This window comes from Tamandua tetradactyla, chromosome 7 (assembly GCF_023851605.1).
Source record: "Tamandua tetradactyla isolate mTamTet1 chromosome 7, mTamTet1.pri, whole genome shotgun sequence".
NCBI lineage: Eukaryota > Metazoa > Chordata > Mammalia > Pilosa > Myrmecophagidae > Tamandua > Tamandua tetradactyla.
Window position 1 is genome coordinate 126,300,526 of NC_135333.1, and position 25,651 is coordinate 126,326,176.

Below are 25,651 nucleotides of genomic sequence, written 5' to 3' on the forward strand. Positions count from 1 at the left end.
GTAATCCTAACATGTTCCCCTTTCCCTCACTTCTCCTACCCTTGTCCACAACTGTTACCTCCCATCAAATTCTGCATCTGGTTTTGGCCCCCAGAGTGTCTGGGGCTAGTATTGCTACACTTGCATATAACAACAACAAAAAGAAAACACTCCAGCAGCTACAGAGCAAATTTGTTTTTTGAGAGAGGGGAAAGGGAGACCCACAGGTGTCTATCACATTGGTCAAATAAGGCTACAAGTTAGATAACAGGCCATGCAGTCTTTGGTTTATGTATTCGTTTGTTTATAAGGTAATTATGAGCAAGGTATTAAAACTGCCAATTACTTGAGTGACGAATAAAATTTTCCTTGCAGTAAAAGTATGTTCCAGCCAAAGCCAGCAATTTCCTGAACTGCACACCTCCTAAATTGCAGTGTGAAAGTGCTCAGTTATAGATGGAGCATGTACAGTGCGTTCTTTGTCAGCACTCATGTCTAGCACAAAAATCTCTCACAACTGCCAGGATAATAGTCCCTGTATCACACAATTTTAAATCTGTCTTAATGGAACTGAATTAAATCCAAATACCAGTTTCATATTAGCTCTCAGATCAACTGGCAAATAAGCACCTGATGTGTACCAGTTTAAAAATCAACAACAAAAAATTTACTTTATATCATGAAAGAGGGGTAAAAAAAGGAGACAACTATATTTAAAAATTAAATTTAAAAATCTTGACTATCTAAAACCCTCAAAACAAAGATATTTCATGGAGTAGGCTCCAAATTTAGAAGATAGAGATTCAATTCAATTCCAGCTTTATTTTTTCCCCCAGTAGGGGCAAATGCCAAAATTGATCAACACATTACAAATATTGCATTTAATTAGTATTTTTGGCAGGAAATGCACAACACTTTAAAAAAAAACTCAATACATATATATATATTTATTTCTTACATAAATGTGAAATCGACATCTTTTCATTGTTCAAAAATCATAATATGGTACTCTTAAGTATCTGAAGGCATTTCAGCCTTGTGCAAATCAATTTTAGAGACTAGGAATATTTTGGTCATCTATGTTTGTTGATATTTCAGGGAGTTCCAGGGTCACATTCATAGCTGAGGTGAAGTATAATTAGTTCCTTGTGGACAAACACAAACCAGGGGGCTTGCTTGGTCAGGGAAAGCAGACGGTTCCTTGGATTTTTGAGGCCTCTGGAAAAACAGGAGTCCCGGGTATTTCAGCCTTGCCTTCTCAGGCCCAATAATAGAAGTTTCAGTTTGTTGCCAGTTTCACCTTTCAGCCAATTTTGCCAAATATCTCTAACATGCAGAAGCAAACCTGGCTTATCGTTTTCATATAATGATATTCACGTGAGAATGTTGGAGATAGGTATTGCCCCTGGCCTCAGAGAACATCAAGTTCTGGTGGGGAGAACAGGTAAACCAGAAAGGGCAGGAAAGTGTTAAGTACTATGATAAAGAACAGAGTGCCGCTGCCAGAAACAGGCTCCTGAAGAGCCTTCGTGAGCATTGTGGGGGGGTCTGCCAAACTACAAGCAGGAAGGAACAATTCCGCCAGGACCTGCGGGATGAGGAGTTAGCCGGGCAAAGGAGAAGGCAGATGAGAATTCCCAGCAGAGGCAAAGACATGCATCAGAATCAGGCAGAGAAAGGAGTCTTCCCTACCAGGAAGTGAAAGAATGACTTGATGGCTGGAGCATCCAGTACATGGGTGGAGACTGGAGAAAGATGAAGTTTAAGAGTTAGGTGGTTGGGAAGAGATGAGAGCAGGTCAGGTATGTGGCATTTAGGTCGAGATCAGCTGGGGAGGGGACTGAAGGATTTCAAATACTGCAGTGAGGTGATGGAGATGTGCATTTTAGAATGACTGCTCTGGCAGCTGGGCATAGAAAGACTTACAGAGGGATGGGGTAGTCAGGTGGCTCCTGGCTCCATGCAGGAAGACAGAGGATGTGTTGGGATAAGGTGATGGTCTGTCTAGACATCCACTTTGGGGCTTGTGCTGGTTTGAAGCTGTTATGTACCCCAGAATAGGCCATGTTCTGGGGTTAATCCATTCCTGTGGGTGCAGATCTATTGTTGGTGGGATCTTTTGATTAGGTTATTTCAATTGAGATGTAATCCACCACCTTCAAGGTGGGTCTTAATCATTTTTACTAGACTCCTTTTTTGAGAGTATAAAAAACAGAAAATGCCAAAAGAGCTTAGAGAGAAAAGCCCAGAGAAGCTAAGAGAGGACCCACATAAGCTCAGAGAGGAGGCCCTGGAACCAGGAGCTGAAAGCAATGAAACTTGGGTGCAAAGAACCAGCAGACACAGGCCATGTGCCTTGCTATCTGACAGAGGAACACTGGATGCCAGTAGCTGCCTTCAGAGAAGGTATCCAACTGTCGATGCCTTAAATAGGATATTTTCAGGGCCTTAGAACTTGTAAGCTAATAAATCCCCATTGTAAAAGCCAACCCATCTCTGGTATATTGCATTCAGCAGCTTTAGCAAACTGAAACAGGGGTGAAGTACCACTCTTTCTCTGGTTTTCTGGGGTAGGGGTTGTGCTTTTCTCCTTCACTGGAGTACAAGCTCAGATACCAGCTCTGCAGTCTCTGGCAGTGCAGGCCCAGTCTACCAGCATTACTGTACTTTGCATTCACTCTTTCTGTTTCCAACTTTGTTTTTCCAATGAGACCAAAATGGGAATAATTGTCATTGTGCTTTACGTTTCTGATACAGGAGGCAATCTAATGTGTAGCACCCAGCCCCTCTCACTCAGGTCTGAGATGGTAGCGATGACATGTGCCATTCTCATATACAAGAAATATGCTCATTTGTTCTGATACTCTGAACTGTACTGAATGCAAGCATGGAGAAAACTTGTAACACTAAAATATAACTTATGAGGTTACAAATAGGATCACTTAGTAGAATGATGATTAGTTCTACTTTCTAACTCACTGGTGATCCCCAGAAAGCAAAAGTGTCTCAACAGAACTTTTATATACTCTTAAGTGGATATACATGTTAGTTTATTTCCAGAGTCTGAGAGTCACAGAGTAAATATTGTTAGTAATGAACCAGAACATCAGTTTTTTTCATACTGGAATTCCTGAATCAAACTGTAGCCTCTTGATGAATAAGAAATATCTGTCAATATTTTCAACTGTATCCTACCTATTGTACAACATAACAGGCAGCTTAAGGCCTTGGAGCTGTGATGTGTTACGAAGTGCAATCTTAGCTACACAGAGCTTTGTGCAGGCAGCATTTTTCCTTGAGAGAGGGTATGTGCACTGAAATTTAATTTGAAACCATTTTTCATATGTTTGCAATACCCCCTTTTCTTAGAATGCATTACTCTAACCACATCCTTAAGTCCAATTCAGTTACTGCAACTAACAAATTGCTGAAACCATGGTCACTCCATACAAACAAGTCTCAAGCAAGCATATTAAATGTATTGACCAGTTAATGTCTACCTCACCCCAGGAAATACTGATTTCTATATGTAACTTGCAGGCAAGCAGCATAGCATTATTTATAAAGGAATTACAAGTTGTTAAAGAAAACACTACATTTTCAAACACATTAAAGGTCATCTGTACTTCTAATAACCACCCCAACAACCTCCCCCAAAAAAGCTTCCTTGAAACTACTTTGGCTGGAATAACTAACACCCCACAATATCAGGCTTTTATGACCAGAGATTTGGCAAGCAAAGAACCACTTCATGCAGATAAAAATAAACTGGCTCTGCTCATCTCTTTTCTAAAAAGATAATTAAGAAGTTTCATTAAAAGAATACATGTCTACACTGGCCCACTGGTCCTGTGGCATTAAAGAATAAAGCAACTGAGTAAACTTTTGCAAGGGCAAAGATTCTTGGTTAAGAATTAATGCTACTAAGTAACAAATGAGCCTCAATATAAGGAGCAAAGAGTCAGATCTTTCAGCTGAAAGCCAGGACAACATAAAATATAATTATCTTTTGAATCTCAAAATTGATAAAGTTGACTGCCATGTTTTAATACAGAAGTCCTAGGATAATCAGGATCCAAGTCATGTGCCAGTCATCACAGGCTAAAAATGAAAAAAAAAGAAAGAGCCCATTCATATCACATACGAAACAACTCTTCTTTGATCTGCAAGTGTAAATTCAGTTTAGCCCTTTATATAAACAGAAATTTAAGAAGGCCTAAAAGACTGCAGGATGCCAAAGAAGACACTTATTGAACAATTATTTTAATCTGAAGTAATTTAATTATGTACAATAAAACAAATTCTCTTTCAATTCAGTAAAATTTAAAGTTTTTGTTCTTTACCTGCTTCCTCTTTTAAACTTCCAAAGCCATTTTCATATGCCAGAAGGCTGTTATGCTTAAGTTCTGTAAGTGGAGAGAGTTCCTGAGCCATCTTTGATTTCCCAGACCCCAGTATTAAACGAATGGAGGCTCAAGCCCCTAACGATATTAATTGATCCAGAAACTCTAGACCAAGCTTTAGATTAGCCCACAGGATTTATATTCACTGTTGTTCAAGATGTATCTGGACACAAGAAAGCAGTACGCTCATTACAGCTGCCAGCCAGAGGCAGTAAAGATAAAACTGTGTGATCCTATGCATTAATCAACCTGCTAAAAAGTAGGATCTCTTGCATAAAGCGATTTAAACTACAGTTCCCCAACCAAGAAATTTTGATTTTATCCCCAGTTCAGTCTTGATCTTTATTTACACCTTGGTTTCCCATCTGTTAACTGAGGGGATGTAAAGGAATGGCCTCTTTCAGCTTTAATGAATTGCAACCCTGGACTTGAATGACAAACACTGCAAGTGTTGCTACAGAAGCTTCACACAACCATATGTGAAAACCACAGCCTCTTACAGAACCTGGACTCACTTTTGGTGGATTTCTTTCCCCCTCTCTCTTCTGTTGGCATCTTGTTCCCTGAATCCCCAATCTTCCTCTTAGTATATTCCCTCATTTTCATGGGGCATAGCTTCCATCAGCTTAGAAGGCAATTTTTTTCTTTCTTAACGGCTGAAAATGTCGTCATAGGATTGACAGTTTGGATTGGTACAGAGCACAGGTTAGAAATCATTTTCCTTAGAATGATGACGATATTGCTTCACTCTGCTCCAGCTTTCACAGATGTAAGCGTGAGATGCCAAAGACCGTGCTGCTCTCTCCTAGTGGTTCTCAAACTTCCGACCGGGATCAGATCTGGGGATGCCTGAAGCACTTTTTGCTGGGTTTCGCTTCAGTGGCTCTGAGGTGGGGATGTGTCTTTTTACCAAGTTTCCAGGGAATGCTGCTGCTGCTGGAAACACCCAGAGAACCACTGCCGGTCCTCACAGGCAAACTGCCCTGTGTTTTGTTTTACTTCTTATCTCTTCTCCGAGCTTCTCTTTACTGCTGGTATTCTGAAGTCGCCCAGTAACGTACTTGAGTGTAGACCTTTTTCTTTTTCATTGGGCTGGCACTCGGTAGGACCTTTCAAACTTGAAGTGTTTTCCTCAATTCTGGGAAAGATTTTGGTATCTTTGATAATTTCTTCCTTTCCATTTTCTGAACTGCCACTCTGTGCAATTCCGATTAGTTGGCTATTAACCTCCTAATCAATTCTCTTCTCGATTTTGCTCTCCTGCTTTCTATCCCTTTGTCTTTTGGTTCTCCTTTCTGAGAGATTTCCTCAACTTTCTTCCAACATATCTATTAACAAAATTTTTTTTTTGAGTTTCTGGTATTATATTTTAAAGAATTTTTCCTTCTGCTCTATTCCTTTTTACTATTATTTTTAACCATTCTTTTCTTGTTTTGTGGATCTAACATCTTCCCTGTTCTCTTCAAAGATAATTAGATTGTTTTGAAGCTTCCTTCTCCTTCCATTTTCTCTGTATCCTTTTCCCATTTGTTTCAGACTCTTAACTGTGTTGTCAGAAACTTCCTTAAAAGTCTGGTGATCACTGGCTATGCATTCATAGTGAACAAAGAAGCACTACAAAACTTTTGGAGGGTTGTATGTGTGATGTGGTTGTTGGCTCATGAGCTTCATTACTGGGTGATCAGGAGGGGCCCATTTCATGATGGGATCTTCACATGCCAGTTTCTCTGGGTCTTTTCTCTTTAATCCTCCAATCTCCATTCTGGTAAGTCTAAGCAAAACTGCTAATATTTAGGAAGGTTAGCAGGGGAAAGAAGCTGAAAGGATTCGGATTTGACTTAATTTCCTTCATTTCAGAAGATATTACCCACACTTTCCATCCCCAACCACAGCAGGGTCTGTGTCCCAAATTCCAGAGACTTTTGGTTTAAACTCTCCAAAAAGTGAACGTCCATTCTTCACATTAGGTGAGGCAGTCAAGGGGCTTTTTGATTTGGAGAGGAAACTGGAAGTCTCCTTCTCATAAAAGAGTGTTACCCAATTCCCCTGTTTTCAGTCCTACTCTGTACTCCCCCACTTTTATAGAATTTGACTTCCTGAACCATTCTGGGGTTCTGCAAAACAGAAATGCTTGGTCTTTTAGGGTCAAAGCTACTTTACCCCTCTTTTAAATCAGCTACAATCTGTCCATTTGCTTCCAAAATTTTTACAATTTATTTAAGCTGCCTCCTTCTATTTTCTCTTTGTTCTCTGTGTGTGTACTTTTGTTACTCTTTTACTTTTATTTTAAGAAACTTTTAGAAAGAAATGGATGTATTCAGTCCACCATGCTTAAAAGGAAGTCTTCAATAATATTATATAAATTTTATAATATTAATATAAATATTAATAATTGTTATCATTTTTCTCTACAAACCAAAATAAATATCAAAACCTTTCTGCAAAAGTTACCGTAGTTTTTTAACTTAAAAAAAATCATTCAACTTAGATTTTTGTGAGATAATTTAAAAATATGGCCTATATAAAGAATTTTCATATAAGATGATAGTTTAGGCCAAAAAACATTACGTTATTATTTGGAACCTCAAAATAATAAATGATTATCATGCAGAGGATTAATTTTGTATGAGCACATCAGGCTAAATTAATGTCATTTTATTCATTTTATTTTCTGATATGATATGTAAACTAGAAGACTAGGAACATTACAGATGCAGAACATTTCACCAAGTATTTAACTTGCCTTGTAAATGAGACTGCACCGAAAATGTGATCATGATGATCATATAGGCAGGTGATTTCACATTCCTTATCTTTATTCATAGGCTGACATCAACCTAAATTTGGAGAAGCTGTTTGGTGGCTGCTACTGGACATTTCCTGTGATCGTATGCTGCCGATGTTTGTAGAAAATGGACAGAAATGTGGAAGGATTAAGTGCAAATGCCATAAAACTAAGGGTGTAGCTCATTTATTAGAGGATTCATGATCTAAAACCTTTCACTCTATTAAAATGATCTAGAAGCAAGGAGAGACATTCAGCAGAGATAAAGCCAAGGCTTTGAATTTTCAACCAATTATCTGTACGAGACCTATTTGAAAGCAATTCTTGTGCAAGAGACAACAGACTTAGGGATTTCAGCCAACCACAAACTTAACACGAGTCAACATTATAACATGACTGCTTAAAATGCTCATATAGTCTTTAACTCTGTTAATGTCCAGTGTTCTGATCAAAAGAGCTAACAGTCCTACCATATCCTGCATTAGTCAGACCACATGTCAAATAGCTTACTCTGGGCCCCATGTGTTACACTGTCATGCTGGAGGGGTGTAGAATGAGGAGGACTTCAAGGAGCTAGGCCTACAGTGTCCTGTACAGTAGCTGCTAGTAACTACATGTGGCTATTAAATTACCCAGGTTCGATTCCTGGAGCCTGCCCATGCCAAAAAAAAAAAATGTAATTAAATTAGAAATTCTTCACACTAGCCACATTTCAAGTGTTCAGTATCAAGTGCCTAGTTGCTACTGAGATAGAAAGCAAAGAGAGAGTATTTCTATCATCGTGTAAAGTGCTACAGGATAGCACTGCTCTAGACCCCAGAGCGCATAGAGAAATTGCACATTGGAATTTGAGATAGGAGAATACAAAGCTTTAAAAAATCGTTATTTATATTTTAAGACTTGTAAGTATCATTGTACAGAAAAGAGAATAAGGTCGTTCTCCCCAGCACTTCCAGGAACTAGGTCACTAGAAACTGCAGAAGGGCAGAGCTCAGCTCAACACATAAAAAGTCCTAGCAATTACAACCACCCAACGATGGAATGGCTCCTGACCACTGAGTGGGCTCTGTCTGTGCAAGTGCTCAAAGGGAGGCTGGACAACCTCTCTTTCAGAGATTTCTCTAGACAGAAAGTGCTATCTCCCAATTTCAAGTCACTGGGATGTACGCAAATGCTCAAAGCTTCCCCCAAATGAGACCTATTTGAAAGTAATTCTTGTGTAATTCTAAAACCAATTATATAATGCAGCAAAATATTTACTCCCAATTCCTCTCACTTTTTTCTTAACACTCATAATGGGATAGAGGTGAGAAAGAAAATGCAAAGAAATACTAGGAGAGGAGAATAAAAGAAAGGGAGATTTAGACAATGAACGCCCACTGGCCTGACCTTCTGCAAGCTTCTTCATCTTTGAAGAGTACTGCCTTTTATTCCTTGGCCAATACTTTGCTCTGGATTACACAGCCATAGTGATAAAGTTCAAAAGCACCTAAAAATGTATGCTCATTTTGATTCTACTTCATAATATACCTGTTTTGTTGTAAAAACATTAAGAATTTCACACACACAGTAAAACTGACAGCCCAAGGATGTATACGGTGTTTCCCCTAGGCTCTATGGCACCTTCGCAATTACACAAATATTACCTTAATATTTCATTTTTCCTTCAACCTCACCCCAGAAGCTGTTCTATGTGGTAGCTAAACCTATAAAAAGGAGTGAGAGAGCCAGCCAGGTGATTTTAAGAAAGGAAGTGCTTAGATTTATAATTGCCTTTCCTTTTCCTGTCTTGATTTTAGCACTTAAGTATCTCATAGCCATGGAAAGAAGGCAACACTGTTTAGAACTTTGCTTCATTGTTTCCATCTCTTTACCCCATTAGAGCCCCAAACCTCTGGCCCATAGAAGACAGCAGAGAAATTAGAATAAGGAAGAGGAGGAAAAAGTACCCAGGCCAGGATAAAGATACATGTTGAATCTCGCTTTCCCAACCACCAAAAGCAACTGGCTCTAATACTGTGTGTTTTGGCAGAACAACGCTCGTTCACCAGTACAAACAACTTATCATAGTAAGATGTTTGTGTGTTTGTTTGGTAAGACTTGAGCTTCATGAGCTTCTTTCCTTTAAAGACAGTAAGTCTGGCTTGTCTGTACCGGTGATGGTTGTAGTTCTCTACTGTGATGCCCTTCACCCATGAAGAAAACATGAGTTCACTCACCCACATCAGTAGAGAATATATGTGGGGATAAATTTTGAAATTAAGATGTTAAATTCCATGGGTAAGGATGGGTTATGATTTATGTTCACTTAATCAGAGGAAAGCTCCCTCATTCCTCCAGAAACTGAAGTTATAATTTTGCCTAAACCTGTTCCCATCTTCCTTAATTAACATGACAACTGGTAACCTCTTTGCAAATATTGGCCACATACTTACAAAATTACTCCAAGTATATAATGTCTGCCCTCCCTATATCCACCTTTATCTCTGAGCTGTGAACCTACTAAAATACCAACACCCTTTTTAATCCTAAACTGAGTTTGAGGAATCATTTAAATGAACTCTGTGCCATGCAACCAAGCAACAGTCTCTTGAATCCCCATCTCCTAAACTACTTTTTTTAAAACGTCTGATTTCTAGGCTGTAATGAGAAAGACACCCTAGGGATGAACATTCTCCAGATCTGATTTCTGTGATCACTAGTTCAAATCGACCTGATTCATCATATCAGTCAACAGTCATATGACTTTTCCCTTTGTGGGAAAAAGCTGTGGTCCTGACATACAGTGGGGCACAGAGCAAAGAACAGCTCCAGGGACCTATGGCTAGCAGGTTCTTGGCAAGGTTAAGATTGTTCATTATAAAGGCCATCTCATTTTTGGCTTCCCCCCTTTAGCCCACTGCCTCAAGCCTTTGCTAGTCTGCCAAGCCACGCCCCCACCCCAACCATAACAGCAGCAGCTGCTGCTGCTTCACACTGCACAGCTCTTTCATGTGCATTATGCCATTTGAACTGAGATAGATGGGCAAGCATTTTCTACCATTTAACAGATAAACAAAGCAGAGTCAATCAGGTCATTTAGTGTGAGACAAAGCTAAAACGTGCGTGTCCGATTCCCAGTTCCGGTCTCTCCACCACTGCACAAAGGCTTTCTCTCTCTCAAGCACCCATCTTTAATGAGCATCTCCTAGGTGCCTGAGACTGGACTGGGCTGCCATGGGGATTAAGAGCTCACGAAGACACAGGTCCTACACCGGGATGAGACATGTGACAAATGTCACAAGAGAACCACAGGTGCTGTGATTGTGGCAGTCTCAAAACTGAAAAGAAAGGAAAACCACCACCCTTCCCAGAATTCTACGACTATTTGCTCACACCGCACAAATTGCCAAAACGACTTGCCATCCACTATTGTTCTCTGCGGCTTATGAGTTACGTCTGACCTCTGAGGGAAGGGCCTCGGTCTCATACTTCCCCGAAGTCCCCAAAGCCTCCCCAGGACCGAGGGTGCCTGCCGGGATGGACCGGCACCTTACAGGGCAGCCACTGGGTTCTAAGGCCAGGGGGACAGAGGCACATCCATCATCAACACACCCTTGAAGATCCCTTCAGACGCAGCCGGTTTCTAGCTTCAGCATTAGAACAGATCAGTTTTGTGGCAGTTCTGTGTACTTTGGCGATTTGAATTTTTACTTCAGACCCTGCTGAAGTCATTCACGTGTGCAGGGCGCGGACGGGACGGAAAGTCTGAGCTGCTGAACACCGGAGTCACCCTCGGTGCGGTGAGACACTGAAACTCGGAAAGGCAAATGGGAAAGGGGGCTTTTATCCCCACCTCACCCGCACTCTGGGGCACACGCTCCCTGGCTGAAAAAAGTGAGCTGAAGTCCTGCACTGCCTCAATTATTTCACTTGTTCTTTAAAATATATACATATTATGGTTGCAGTGGTTATAATTTATTTACTTTGTAGGTCAGATGTACACACACTCTGTTTCCAAGGTAAATCTTTATCCACTGGGTTAGACCAAGTTTATAAGAGGAGCCCTGTCTAAGTTATGCTAAGAGAATGTGCCTGATCCTAAATATTCCTTAATTCATGCATTAATTAAGTACCAATTATATTTCAGGCACCACATAAGGGGCTGGGGAAAACAAGAGTCTGCTAGAGGTCCCACAGAAGCTGGTTTGTAAGGAAGAAAAATACAAACAAAATCATTTTACCACTGAATGGCTGGATATGCAAAGTGAGGTGGGGCTGGAGGGGCAGGAGAAGATGTTGAGGGGTAGATGCCTCCCAGTCCAGAAGCACACGGCACTCCCTCCTCACTCACCGGGTCCTGATTCAAATATCACCTTCCCAGTGAGACCCTACCCGCCTCCCCATTTTAAATTGGTTATCTCCTCTTCCTCACACACTCTTTTTTTTTTTTTAAAGAAAATAAGCAATACACTTAGAACCACCAAAAACAGCTATCTTAGAAGTAGCTTAACCATAGGCATGTTCAAATAAAGTATCCATATAATTATTGTAAAGCCTGTGTTTGCAAACGAATTCCATAAACCAATTTAAAATTAAGGCAACAAGGAAGAAATCTACATATTTAGATAGCAAAGTTCTAAAGTTCTAAGCATTAAAAACTAACTTAGATATCATCTGACCAGCTGTCAAAATGCCTCACATACTCTTAATCCTTCCTCCCTGCTTTTTTTTGCTCCCAGGGACTTGTCACCTTCTGACTACCTTTCATTTATTCTTTGTCCTTTGACTTCCCTGAGAATGTCAGCTGCATGGGGACAGAGATTTGGTCCCTTCTGGTCACTGCTGAATTCCCAGAGCCTTCCTAGAACAGTGCCTGGCATTAGGCAGCTCTTTGTAAATATTTAAAAAGAAGTCTTCCCCGACCACCTTTTGAGAGGGCCACTGAGTGCCACAGAGCTCTCTAGCCTTTTAACTTCCTTTCTCTTCCTTCATGGCACTCATCACAAATGGAAATTCTCTTTCCTTTTAGAGTGTGTTTACTTGTTCTTTTCCTCCCCTCACTAGGATGGAAGCGTCCTGATAAAAGGGAGCTTGTTTTGGTCACTGCTGTGTCCCCAGCACGTAAAGAGTCTGCCACACAGAAGGTGTCCCATACATTTTAGATGAACGGATGGTAATGACCATCATCCTCCCCATCATGGCTAACACCCGTGCAGGGCTCCGAATACATCAATCGGCTTTACGTGTAACCCTCACAGTAACCCTATAAGTAGGCACTGTTATTATTCTCATTTTATAGCTGAAGAAAGACAGAAGAGACAATAAGTAACTAGCCTAAGGTCACACACCTTGGGGAGGCCAGCATTAATTAATTATGGGCCATGTGACCCAAGCGTTGCTTTTAATCACTATTATGTGACATGATCGGAGCTGTGTTTTAGAATAGAGCCATCATCTCTCCTGGACTATTGCTGTGGTCTTCTATTTACCTATCTCTTTTAATCCACCCTCCTGCCATCTCCAGCCCATTCTCCACATTAGAGCCGGAGTGACACATTCAAATCTAATCACCTCACTTTGCCTTAAATCTCTTCAATGACTTTCCATCAGTACAGAGCTCAAGTTCTGAGGTCCCCACCAGCAAAGGTCATCAATATTTACCTTAACCTCTCTGCAATGATGACAATGTCATCTCTGGAAACTTGACAAGCTATGAAGAAAATGCTGAACTTGGGAGGACCTCTCTAACTTTGAGATAAGACGTAAAGAGAAAAACCTTATTTTATTATAACCATGACCCTGTCAGTAATATGAGGAATACTTATGCAATATCAGATCAGAATCGGAAGGGAAGATGTGTTAAAATAAATATTCCTGGGCTCCACCCAAATCCATTGGCTCAGCCTCTCTTGGGATGAAGTTAGGGAATCTACATTTTTAGCAAAGTATTCTGTGTTCCTTTGACATCCACTAACCCTTCAACTCTAGGACACCACAGAAGTATCTGCATCTTGGGTAACACTATACAACCACCTGTGTCAAGACTAAGACCCAGCTAACATTGTTTAACGACCAATAAGGCCTCTTTTGTTTGGCAATAATGTTACATAATTCATATTCAAAACTGCCCTAAAATCTAGATCACAGGCTTAAAAGATGTCCAAAGCTGGAACAGCTCATGCCACATCACACGAAGCCGTAACTATCACATCTGGCAAAGCCAATGCACTTATGATGCCAGGTCAGCAGAATTTGACTATAAGCTATGTTCATTCCAAAGATTATTCCATTTCATCCCTCAAAATAGTCCCTGCTGCCAGAGTTAGGAAATTGTGAAAGAAAAACAAATTGAAAACACAAAACATGCCTTGCCATAGCATGCCAACTGACTTCTGAGGTAGTTCTGCATAGGATTCAATGAAGAGCTGGTCTGTTTTGGCTTTTTACATTCCAAGATATCTAAAAAGTCTAGAGATGATCTTTGTTAATGGACAAATTCAACATCCAATCAACCTGGAAACCCAGGCTTCCTTGACATTATCAGAATTGGTCCCCAAATGAATTCACCTTTGCACCTGGGGTACCATTTGACCCAATACTCCCAATCTTAGCTATGCGGCTGAGAGAAGAGGGAGGTCTTAGCAGGTACCATCTTCTCTGCTTCTCAGCCCCTCCAGCTGGGAGGGAGCCAATGTGCAGTGGGGAGCACAGACATTAAAGCTTATGCTCAAATGTCCCCGTGATTTTTCCTTTTCTTTAACAGAAGTATTCAAATCATTGGACTTGTGCAAATTATCTGGAAAAATGTTTTCCCCTACAAAATGAAAATTTAAAGGAAAATACCTTGAAAACATAAATGTCAAATAGTCCTGAGAACGACTTTGTAAGATATGGGATTTAATTATGGTGCTACAGCAAGTTTTGAATCTGAGTCACGTTATGTGGTTGAACAATATTATTTTGAAATTTTAGAAATGTAATGAAGTGCTGATTTTCAGCCCTGATTACTTTCAAGTGCTTCTATGTACAAAAAAAAAAGCATTCCACCCTACACAACACCCCACAGGAATTGAAAGTGTTTTAGAAGAAAATGACTGTGTACTGCACTATCCAAAGAAACTCAAAGGAGAAAAGAAAACATCTGTGGAAGAAAATACCCAGGGACTAAATTTTTTTAACAAATGTTGTAGGTATGAAAACAATCTCTCACTATCCATATTGAATTAGCAGAACCTTCACTCCAATTACTCTTCACAGATTCTACGTAATCTAGGTGATAAATCAGATCTATCATTATATAAGATGTACAAAGCAATCACAGGTCCGATGTACTGTGACAAATTAAGGGGAAAGTGAGATTACGCAGGCTGATTTTACATACAGCACACACTTACATTAAACGCAACAAAAACAACACTTTTTTTTATAGCGTCCAAATTTCCAAGGTTTCTAACTATCCAGAGTTCATCCCACTTTTTTAAATGACAAATTACAGCTTTGAAGTATAAAATCACTAGTTTATTTATTTCCACTAGAACTTTCTGATTTCCTCACAAATTCTTACTGTTGCCAACACTACACCATGCCAAAGAGAAGATATACCATGCCGGAGAGAAGGTGTTTTCTCCACCCTACCCAGATTATGAAACTCCACTGCAGAAACCCTCCCTCAGCGATGAAGCAAATTACAACCCTCGTGTCTCTCCTGAACTCGCTGACAGAATCTGCCAATACATAGGGCAAGCGCAGCAGAGCCAAGCAGGGATTTAAAAACGTCCCATCAGTCAAACAAGTATAGCAAAAGATTTCTAAGACAACAAAGCCAGTATTCCCTTTGGACTCCAAAACTTTAAGCAACTGCGAAAAACAAAGAAAATAGGTATTAATGCTAGCATGAAAATATTTTTTTTTAATTCAGTTGTTTATTGTCAAATACCAACTGCTTTTTCTTGCATTCTTTTCTGTTTCTGATCTTTGGAAAAACCACATCAGTATCAAATGTCACTTAGTGCTTACTCAAACAGAGGAAAGCAGACACGGCGGCTGCACCAATGACTTAGCGCCTAGGTCCTCCGTAAAAACAAACCTCTATAAATCACCAGATGTAAGCAATTGGGTAGTGATCATTTTAATTAATTGAACAGCTTTCCTGAAATTCACTGTATAATTTCAACCCTCTCAACACCTTTCCAAGAAGGAACCAACAGCAGTCGTTTTTCTTAGATTGTGCAGAGAAGGCAAACATTTTTAACTTCAGTGTTTTGGTGTTAAGCTACTTACTTTTGGAAATCAAACCACGTGCATACTAAATGTTATGTGTAAAGACGAAGGCCAAAGCCTATCTCTATGCATGAATACAAACATGTTATCTGCCCTAAAAATACAGAGAAATTAACACAATTTTAATTTTATTTGAAAACTCAAGTGTGCAACGCAACATGCAATATTTCTGATTTCAATCACATGTTTAATATTAAGTGCATAAGATGATATTTTGAGTTGACGTTTCTGAACCCCAATTTTCACTGCAGGCAGCACAGTTAAGAGGACACTCCAACAGCTTACTACCCACTCCTACTTTTCCTCACAAAACAACTCTGATCAGGCTCCACCAGGAACTGATCGTATGCCAACGAGTGAGCAATTCCAGAAGTCCTAGCCTACAGAATACACCGAAGTACATGGTTTTATGGAGTGAAGCTGGCGTCTCTGAATCTTGGAAATGCAATGACGGGAAAGTATAAAGTGTGTTCTTACGACACTGGAAACTTAGGATGATACAATTAGAGGCTGGTAAGCAAATCAACGATTTAAAGAAATCTTCTCTCCATTAACCCCGACGGAAGTATTCAAAAGGGCCACATACTTTGCTTGCAAGAATTTTACTCTAGCCCTTACAGTCCCTGCAAACATATGTGAAATTCAGCTAATAGTCACTTACAAGGAGAGAAGTGTAATATTTGCTGAGACTGGTCCCAGATTTGGAATGGTCTCCAATCCATTGTTGTTCAATTTTCTACACATGTCAAAAAAAAAAAAATAAAAAAAGCTGGTTAGGTAATACGTAATTCATAGAGGTTGAAACTTTTTTATGTAAGGATACAGCCCGAGTAGAGGGTTTTAAATAATTTATTTACATTCCAAATGTTCTCTACAATTAAATCCCATGATGGATAACATTTTACTCAAACCTCAAATAGAGAACAAATAAGACTCACACTTCTCGAAGCTTCTGAAGGTGGCTCAGGGAACTTGCTTTGATGAAAGACAATCTGTTGTGACTTAAGTCCCTATGAGAAAACAAAAATAAAATTAAGTAGTTTCTAAAAATCACTAAGTGTGTAATGATATGCAAGACAGGTTGGGCTTATGAAATATCTCTATCCAGCACTAATGACACCATAAGAAATCAATGGTCCATCCCGTCCATAAACTAGATGGTAACAAGTACACCAAACTCAAAAATATAAACTCGAACAAAATCAGTTTAGGAGGCTGGCAGACTCAAATGCTTAAAGCCCACAAACAAATGTTTTTGGCACGGGGTGAACAGATCTTTTGTGAACTGGTTGTTTTGCTTCACCCTCCCTTCCCCATTCCATCTCCCCACTCCCAACTTGATATGATGAAGTCATGACTTATGAAAAGTGGCTAATTAAGCAGTTTGCTAAAACTGAAGCCTCTAAAGAAACTTTTTGTCATTATAAACCTAAGCACCAGTGCCCTTATTACATATAGTCACAAACAGAAATTGCTTCTTACACATACTTGTTTCTCTGGATTAAGGCACCAAATTATTCAGTTTTTCTCTCCCTCAATCTGTGTGTGTGTGTGTGTGTGTGTGTGTGTGTGTGTGTATAAGTATTGGAGAGTGCATAAAGCAACTTTAACCCTCCATTGTTAATTCCAAAATTTCAATATTTAGTAATACAGCATATAATTTAAACCACATTAACCACCTAACAAAGCTAAACAGACCGTAAAGAAACCTGAATAGGCTTCTTCTAAATCATCAAAATAAATGGACTTCATACTCAAAAACTCAATCTACCTTAGTAACAATTTCCATAGAACATTGTTATTATTTCAAAAAAAAGAGAAAAAGGAAAAGAGACTTCCTATGTACGCAATTCCCTAGGCTAGGAAATTATCTCAGCACTTAAGATTCAAAATATGAAACACAGTCTGGAAAATATGCTTGGTTATATTCCCTATGTGTGCCACTATACTGAATAATGTGCCTTCAAAATGGAATAATGCAAAAGAAATAGCTGAACAGCTACTGAACCACCAGTATGGTTCAAAGCTCCACACGAAATGAGGTCAACCAATCCTTACTAAATTAATTCTTAGTGTTTAAAAATGAAGATGAGCCATCCAGATAGCCAAAGTAGATTGGAGGAAAGCATGAATCATCTGTCCTATGCCATAAAAAGGGGGGAAAAAAAAGGCAGAGAAATCACATACCCAGAGAAGCACCGTGATATTTAGTGCACATCAAGTAGTTGACAATGTAACAGTAAGAAATAAGAGATCCTCTCTGTCTGCATTTTTATTCTGCGAATAAACCTGGATTTCTCTATTTCATCTAAAAAGAAAAAAAAATCTGCAAAGGTTTTATTTGAAACATGTTTGCCTAAAGACCTACCAGACAGTAACAGACATGAGTAGATTTGTTCTGGTAGAGTTATAACATGAAAAAAAAAAAAAATCTGGCACAGTCTTTAAACTATAAAAACGCTGCAATTACAACCACTGCTGTGCTCACCCCGCTGGAGCCAGACACTTTCCCTCACAGCTCAGCTCCCGTCCATCTGGACTTCATCAAGGAAATCGTGAGCCCAACAACTCATGGTGGGTTTCAAACAAAATCTGTGTGCTTTTAGCACCACAGACAGTCACAGATTTCCCACATGGCTAAAAAAAAAAAAAAAAAAACCAAGGGAAAGAGTCCTTCACCTGGGAGGTAAGCCTGAGTCAACAACAAGTTTCATTTGGGCCCACCTGACTGAAGGACATTTAAGCAGCTTAAAACTGTCCGCTGTTGTTTCAAGTTTTAAAGGGAGAGTGGGAACTGATTTGGTATTTACGTTTAATGAAGGTGCATTGCTTTTCAATTAAAAAAATTAAAACCACACTCTTCACCTCATTTTGGAGATTTTCATAAGGCATTTCTGGGAGAAATGAGATTGGGCACTTAACTTTTTTTCACCCAGTAATGGATGAGAACCCCAAAAACAGATTTTTAAAGTGAGAAACTGACTTGGGAGCACAGAACACATGCTGGGGACCGGTCATTTTTGAACCAGAAGCAGGAGCTGGCAAGCTGAAATATTTCCATTATTGAAACACACTCCCATTCCTGACTTTTCTGTACTATTAAAACCACATTATATATGGGAGAGAAAAAAAAATCATTCCTTAAGTTACTTTTACTGCTAAATACTTACGCCACAAAATTTTTAATGTACCTAAATTTAGATTTAATACCGTTTACACTTCAGAAATGATTACTTTCCAGTTAAAGGATGTCACATTTTCCTAAATCTTCCCTATATTGTTTTTATGGCTACACTATTAAAAGCAGATTCAAGCTGTACAATGCAATGTTTTCTTAAGCCTGTAAGTACATAAAACATTCAATAGGGAAACCAGATTCTTCAACTTTAGGTTTCCATTAATAAGCATCTTTCCCAGGAAACTTAACAAAAAAAGGTATAGCAAGGATTAGAATGGAAAGGGGAAGGTGATGAGGTAGAGAGGTGCTATTTTCCCAGTACTCAGCTAACCAAGTGCTTGAAAATCAAGGTCTACATGGTAGCCAGAAGGCTCTCTTCCTACATTTTACCAAGCAAATAAATACATGTGAAAATAATTCATTTACAATATTTGGGTCCAGCTATGATTCTCTTCCTTTTAGCATTTGGGAATCTGACTTCCAAGTCAAATTTTAAAATGCAAATCCAACACAGCTTCTTAATCAATCCCACTGGGATCTGCAGAGCTGCTAATTCAGCAGAAATCTGGAAGGCTGAAAAACAAAAAGCCAGGCTGTAGCTGTTTTAAGACACCGATCCAAAGTGACTCATAAATCAGCCTGCTATGTTCAAGTTTTAGTCTGGAAAATATAGAAAAACAGCTGTGAAAACCATAAGGACTATTACCTCCCACCCCACCCCCAATTCTGGTAGAGACCAGAGGATTTATAACAAGCCCACACTAAAGAAGTCACACCAGCAGAAACTACCTTTCAGACTTTCGCCTGAGCCCTGCTGAGAACCCAAACATTGCTAGGTGATAAGATGAATAATTCTTAAACTCCAGTGAGAATTTTAATAATATTTGAAGCTCTCACTGGCAATTAAACAACTTTTCCCAGTTTTGGCTAAGTAACGTATACTCAAACAAGCATTCCTTTTAAAGTTCAGAACTCTTTGCAAGCACAAACTCTAGACATGCATTCAAGTACACTTTTAAAGCAATAACTTTTCAAAAAGTCATTGTTTCAAGAGCCACTATCATTAAAGCATTAGAGGTCACTTTTTGAAAAGAAAACCAAGCACAGTATCATCATCATCATTTTACAGCTCAAACTAGTCTCCTTTCTGTACGTACAACTCCTATGGTAACAGATTACAGCTGAACAAAGTGAAAAAAACACATGCACATGTATAATAAATATAGAGACTCAATTTTTTTACTTTTGCAAATTCAACAACAATTGGTCGAACTAATGAAATAAAATTTACGCCCTAAACTTTTTCTGAAAAATGCTCTCATAAACTAATCCAAAAACTACTTTCACTATTTTAATTACATATGGAAAAGGAAGTTAAGACACAGGGAAGAACAATATGCACTTTTCTACCTGTTTTTGAACCCTGAAACAAAGAGCCTACTTAAATGCCTTTCTAATTATGTAAAAGTAGTAGCTATCTTACCCCTTTGTTGCAAATACCAAGTAACAGGGAAGGTAAAATTCATTCCACGTGCTTTTCTGCTCTTTTATAAGGTGGAGAGAGAAGACTTCTAAAGCTTTAGGCACAAACAAAAGAAACATTTACAATAAAAGAACTTAGCCACAAGGTTTGCAGACACCTACAAAGATGGTTAAAGTCACCGAAGCACAAGAATGACAGAGCTGTCCAATGAGCGATCACAGTGGGGTTTCTGACAACAGACCCAGGGCTTATTTATACAAGTGGAACTTATTTTCACATACATTCAAGGAATGTGGACTTGCATTGAGACAATTTACTGCTGGCGGAAATGTAATTAAAGACTGTGCTAACCAAATAAACTGTAATTTGTTTTTAGTGTGCCACCAAATTATCTGCAAAACAAAATCCTAATTAGGTCAGCTACTTTTAAGGCAATGTTTAAATAGGTATCAAACCCTTTTTGGTTTAAATCAACTTCTAATCAAGAGCAATATAGTTATTTTTTAACGGCATTTAAATACACAAAAAAATATACTGCAAACTAGGATATCCAATAAGCCACTTGACACTGAGAAAGTACTAAATATAAGTTAGATTCACTGAGCGAGCCAAGTGTAACAAAACGTATCCCAAGAAATACTATATTCTTTTCTTTTTCTTTCATTTCTGTATTATTCATAGGTGTTCACCCCCAGTCATTCAAATGTTCAGTTCCATATGTTGTCAATAGAGCCATTCACGTTTCATGAATAAGGCAGCATGACCTCCACAAGAGGCAATTGAACAGAATTAGCCACAACTAATTGAAACTCTTCCTGCTTTAGGTTAAAGCCTCTTATCTCCTTCTTCAGTTGTAATAAAAACACTAAATAAGACATCCTCATGATATGAGACAATATATCAATCCAATACTCCAATTCTACTCTTTTCTACTAAACTAAGGTTTATTAAAAACCTACAAAGAGCATGCTGTTTGACAGTCATCAGATTTAGCATTCACAAATAAAGGGATTTAGATTAGCACAATGATTTAAAACAATTTCTGAAACTACCTAACCAAACCTTCTACTCTTAGGATGATCTACTAGAATTGTTTAAGAACTTAGAATTACCACTGCAATTTTGCTAGGCCCAAATCCAATGATGAAAGATGAACTGTATTTTATTTCTTTTAAAACGGAAATCTTTTTTTTTTAATACATGTTTTGATTGTTTGCATGTTATAGAGTCCTCCAATTTAAAAGGAAAAAAGATAGAAGCTAGGTGTTGGGAATAAGGAAAGAGATGAAATTTGGAAAGTATCAGCATTTCCAACTAAACTACACTTTCCTCCCTGTTCTTTTACGCAGTTGGCAGCGATTTCAGGCTTTCAAACTTCCCAGCTAGAATCCAAAATCTTGAATAACAGCACCCAGCACTCTTCCAAACCCTCGCGGTATGCTGAGGAACTACAGAAATCACTGTCTTGGCTCTGAAAAATCCAGTTCCTTCTCTTCCGTATCAACTGATAGAACAGTGTTAGCAACTTCTTAGAAGATGTGAGTTATAATTTGGGGAGTAGGGTCCGGGGAAAGAACCCAGAGCCCCCTAAAGCACAGGGGAGAGAACAACAAAAGATGTCTACCATAGCTTGAGCAGTGGCCGAACTCTGTTGGGGGAGGGTGAGCTCCCCAAATAAAAGGGGGACATTCAGTTACGGGCTGGGAAGAAAATGAGGCTAATCAGTAGGAAACTAGAGTTGAGCCACGGGATCATAAACTCGGAGTGAGAACTGCAAACTCGGGAGGTCTACAGGTTGTCGTCTCTCCAGGACTGGTAGAGGCGCGGACTGGACCCCCATGTAGCGCTGAAGGCGCAGGACAGCTACCCAGTCCTTGCAAGGCACCCGGGGAAGCTGAGGCTTGGACGGCTTCTTTTCTATCCCTACAGAGCGCTGCTCAGGGCTTCAACCAGGAGGAGCTGCCCTGGTAGAAGAAGGTGCACGCTGAGCCCCGACCGCCCAGGCCCATCGTCGGCTCCAGCTTTCCAGAAAAAGTGTCCCGGTACCCTCTGCCCGCGGGAATAATACTTACAGCCGGGTGACCCAGGGCGGGAGAGGCTCAGGAAGACGCGCCAGTCGCTGGCGACTGCAGTCCAGCAGGTCCCCAAGGCAGCGGCAGGGGGAGGGACACGGCCGATCGCTGGCCACCCCGGAAGGATGCCCGAGTACAACGCGCTCCAGGCGGCTGCGGTCGGCTCGGCCCGCGCGCGCCAGCACCACGCACAGCAGCAGCCCCAGCGCCGCCGCAGGCACAACGAGCCTCGGCGCGCCCATCGCGGTCCGGAGGCCTTTCGCTTGGCCTCGCGCTCCGCAGCCGGGTGCGCACTCGGGGCTTGGAACAAACTTCCAGCCGAGGAGTGGACACCTTCGTTCCCGCCCGCGCGCGCACGCGGTCCTCTCTCGGCTCCAGGTAAACTCCTCTCTTTTACTCTCAGCAGCGAAGCCCTTTCATTCCCCGTATCAGCGAGAGGGAGACGAAGAAGAACGGCCCACTGCTGCAGAGTTGCACCGGGAGCAGCGAAGACGTGCTGAAGCCCCTTTGGCCTGCAAAAGAAACTTTTTCGCCTCCTCCCCGCTGCGGTGCGCAAAGTCCGAGCTCCACGGAGTAGCGAGGCGGGCTGGGGAGAGGCTGGAGCGCGCCCATTGGCCGGCCAGGCCCCCACCGTCCCGCAGCCACGTGACAATAACAAGGCTCCAACCCTGGGCGGGGAGAAAGTGAGAAAGTGGAACTGAGATTGTAGGAGATTCGGAGTTAGGTTTTCCAGCCTCTCTAGCCTTAAGTCTCCGCTACGTACCGGGAAACATCAAATGAAGTTGAAGGGCAAAAGGGAGTGTCTGTAACACCAGTGAACAAGTATTAGGTGGACTCTCTCTCGGAGATGAAGCTATTTGATGGCGCTTCAGGGGTGTAAAGTTAGGTTAGTTTTTGTTATCAGGAAACCTTTCAATTCTAGATTAAAGAAATTTATAAATTATTTTGTCCCCCACAGATTAAACAATGATTGTAAAGAAAAGAGGACTTTTACTTCCATATGTAGACTCCAAAAATTAAAAATGAAAGATGTAGAAGTCATGGTATCGGAAACGGTTTATTGAGTCTCAAATAACCAGCTGTTATGCACTGGATGGAGTCAGAGGAAAAAGTATGGGAAAAGACCTTCTAATAGGCTTCTACGATATAGATTCATTGTAAAAGCTAGGAATAATAAAAGAAATCACAATATCTCAAAGCAAAATGAAAACCGAAACTTGGAGTAAAAATGCATCTATGTAGTATAGTGCCCCTGGGCATTGATTGGTAATCCTCAACTGCGAATGTAACCAGGCTAGAAGTATTTGCATGCCTCCTAATCAGAGGGTGGATTCAGGCATACAGGATGTTCCAGTAAAGTCTGTGTCTTGACCTACTCTTGTAGATGATGATTTTCACAGGATGTTGAAAATGAAGGAGTCCTTAGAAATCATCTGCTTGTCCCCTTTTTCTCCAGGGGAGAAAATGGGCCCAGAGATGGTAATTACTTGTTTGTGTCAAAAACTGGAATCTTTTTAAGCAAGCTTCAGCATCCACGTTCATTGTTTTCTGCAAGCTGTTTGCCAAAGCATCTCTTAGGGCTACTTAATCTGTCCATTATTTAGGAGTGGAAATAGCTCCTGGAGTTGACTTGCACCCTGATTCTAATGCCCATTGATGGCTACCTGTATAAGTTCTTTAATTCATGGGAGAGGGGAAAGATTCACCTTGAAGTTAAAGGTAGTGTTTTAAATACAATATTCATTCCTCTTTCCAGCTACCATTAGCATCAACCCCACCACCTCTTTTACATGGATTTCTTACATCGTTTTGATGTACAATTAGAAAATATTCATAATGAGGGCACCCCTGTTTAGAATTATAATTTTGCCTGCCTGGAAGTGGCAAAGTATGCCATAGTCATGCTGTGAATTTTCCATCTCCATGAACTGAAGTTTTTAAACAGAAGAAAGGTGTCGTTTTACATAAGCATGGTTGCATGAGTGTGGTGGTTTGGTCATCAGTCATCGCTCACACAGCAGAGACATCCAGAAATTTGCTACCATTCTGGCTCATTTTCTTTTCCCATCTGCGCTCGTCCTATATTCTTTCATCTTCTTCCATGAATTCCATTTGTACCCATTGCTGATAGTTACCACATCCATATTTCCAGCACTGTTCTTTCTTCTGAACTCAGGACCCATATAACCAACCATCCACAAGACATTGAAATTGGATGTTCAAATGTATAATTCTGGAATTAAATTTCACCATCCCTAAAACTTACTCCTTTTCCTCCTGAGTTCACTATCTCAAAGAATGGCACCGCCCTCCATCCAGCTGACTTTGCCAGAAACCTGAGAGTCACCCTTGACAATTTCTTCATTCTCACTGGCCCCACCCTAGGTTCAATCAATTAGCAAGTTTGGTGAAGCTCCTAAATGTATCTTCTCTCCATCTCTGTAGAAATTATGCAAACTCAGATCACCATCAGCTCTTGCTTGGATTACTGCAAGCTCCTTTCTATTGCATTTCCATCCACAAAGCTGAGCCTGTAATTCAACTTGATGCCTTTCACAGTTTGCCATTTTCTTTAAAGTTCAAATTCTTTAAAGTGACTTATGAGCTTTTGTGTTCAGCCTGTACTAATCTCTTTAACTCACTTTATCATCTCCCTCTTACTCTATAAGCTACTTGCAGTTGCCTTCCCACCCTGTGTGACTTGCCTCCAACCCTCTTTTACATGCTCACCACTCTGTCCTCTCTTCTGCCTGGATAACGTGCACTTCGGTTTAGCCATTAGCTATCCCTTCAGTGCTCTCCTAGGGCATCCAGTGCTCAACTGGAATATAATTGCTGTTGTAGCTCTACACCATCCTAGGTATTGCTTAGATTTCCACTTAACCTTTTAGCCCATGTTTCCTTTAAGAATTTTACCAGCTCTAGGCTGTTACGTTTTGAGTACCTCAGTTTCTCAATCTCTTATCTAGATTCTATTTTTCAGCTGTCACCCTCTGTTTCCTCTGTAACACCTACTGACTGATGTCTACATACTACAGGCTAGCTAGACTTTCCCAAGTACAACCTTTGCATGTGTGCTCCTGCCAGTCAGGTGCTCATGCACAATCGTTGCAGACTGTTATATATCTGTAATGGCACAATTGAACTCAGTATAGTATAAACCAAAGAAATACGAGTACAACAAGAAAATACCTTCTTTTTTACATTAATCAATTTGAAGCTTATGGCAGACTATCTATAAAGAATCAGTAAAGCACAATGCTACAAGATGTGGGCAAGACAAATATGAAAGACTGGGAGGAAATTATAAATATCCGGGAGATTTCTACACACAAGTTGCTCTGCAAGCATCTTTCAATTGTTGTACTTTAAAGTAATTGTAATTGGGAATCAGTCAGCAGAGGATGCATTATAGGTGTGGCTTATGCTTACTCAGAAACTTCACATGGGTGTTGAGAGGATGAAATAAAATGGCATGGAAAGGATGTA

General features: G+C 40.1%; 1 protein-coding gene across 2 annotated transcripts in view; it reads right to left on the reverse strand.

Moving 5' to 3' along the window:
- LRIG3 (leucine rich repeats and immunoglobulin like domains 3) overlaps positions 1-22,404 on the reverse strand; it is a 47,581-nt gene extending 25,177 nt beyond the window's left edge. Inside the window, exons 1-3 of one of the 2 annotated variants that reach the window (XM_077111242.1) lie at positions 22,163-22,404; positions 16,368-16,439; positions 16,091-16,165 (exon numbers count right to left, since the gene is read on the reverse strand). In XM_077111242.1, the coding sequence (XP_076967357.1) occupies positions 16,091-16,165; positions 16,368-16,439; positions 22,163-22,404 (389 nt within the window). Of the gene's footprint in view, positions 1-16,090; positions 16,166-16,367; positions 16,440-20,090; positions 22,135-22,162 lie in introns of those variants that run through there. The other variant, XM_077111243.1, reaches the window with a different exon arrangement.
- Between the last annotated feature and the right edge of the window lie 3,247 nt (positions 22,405-25,651).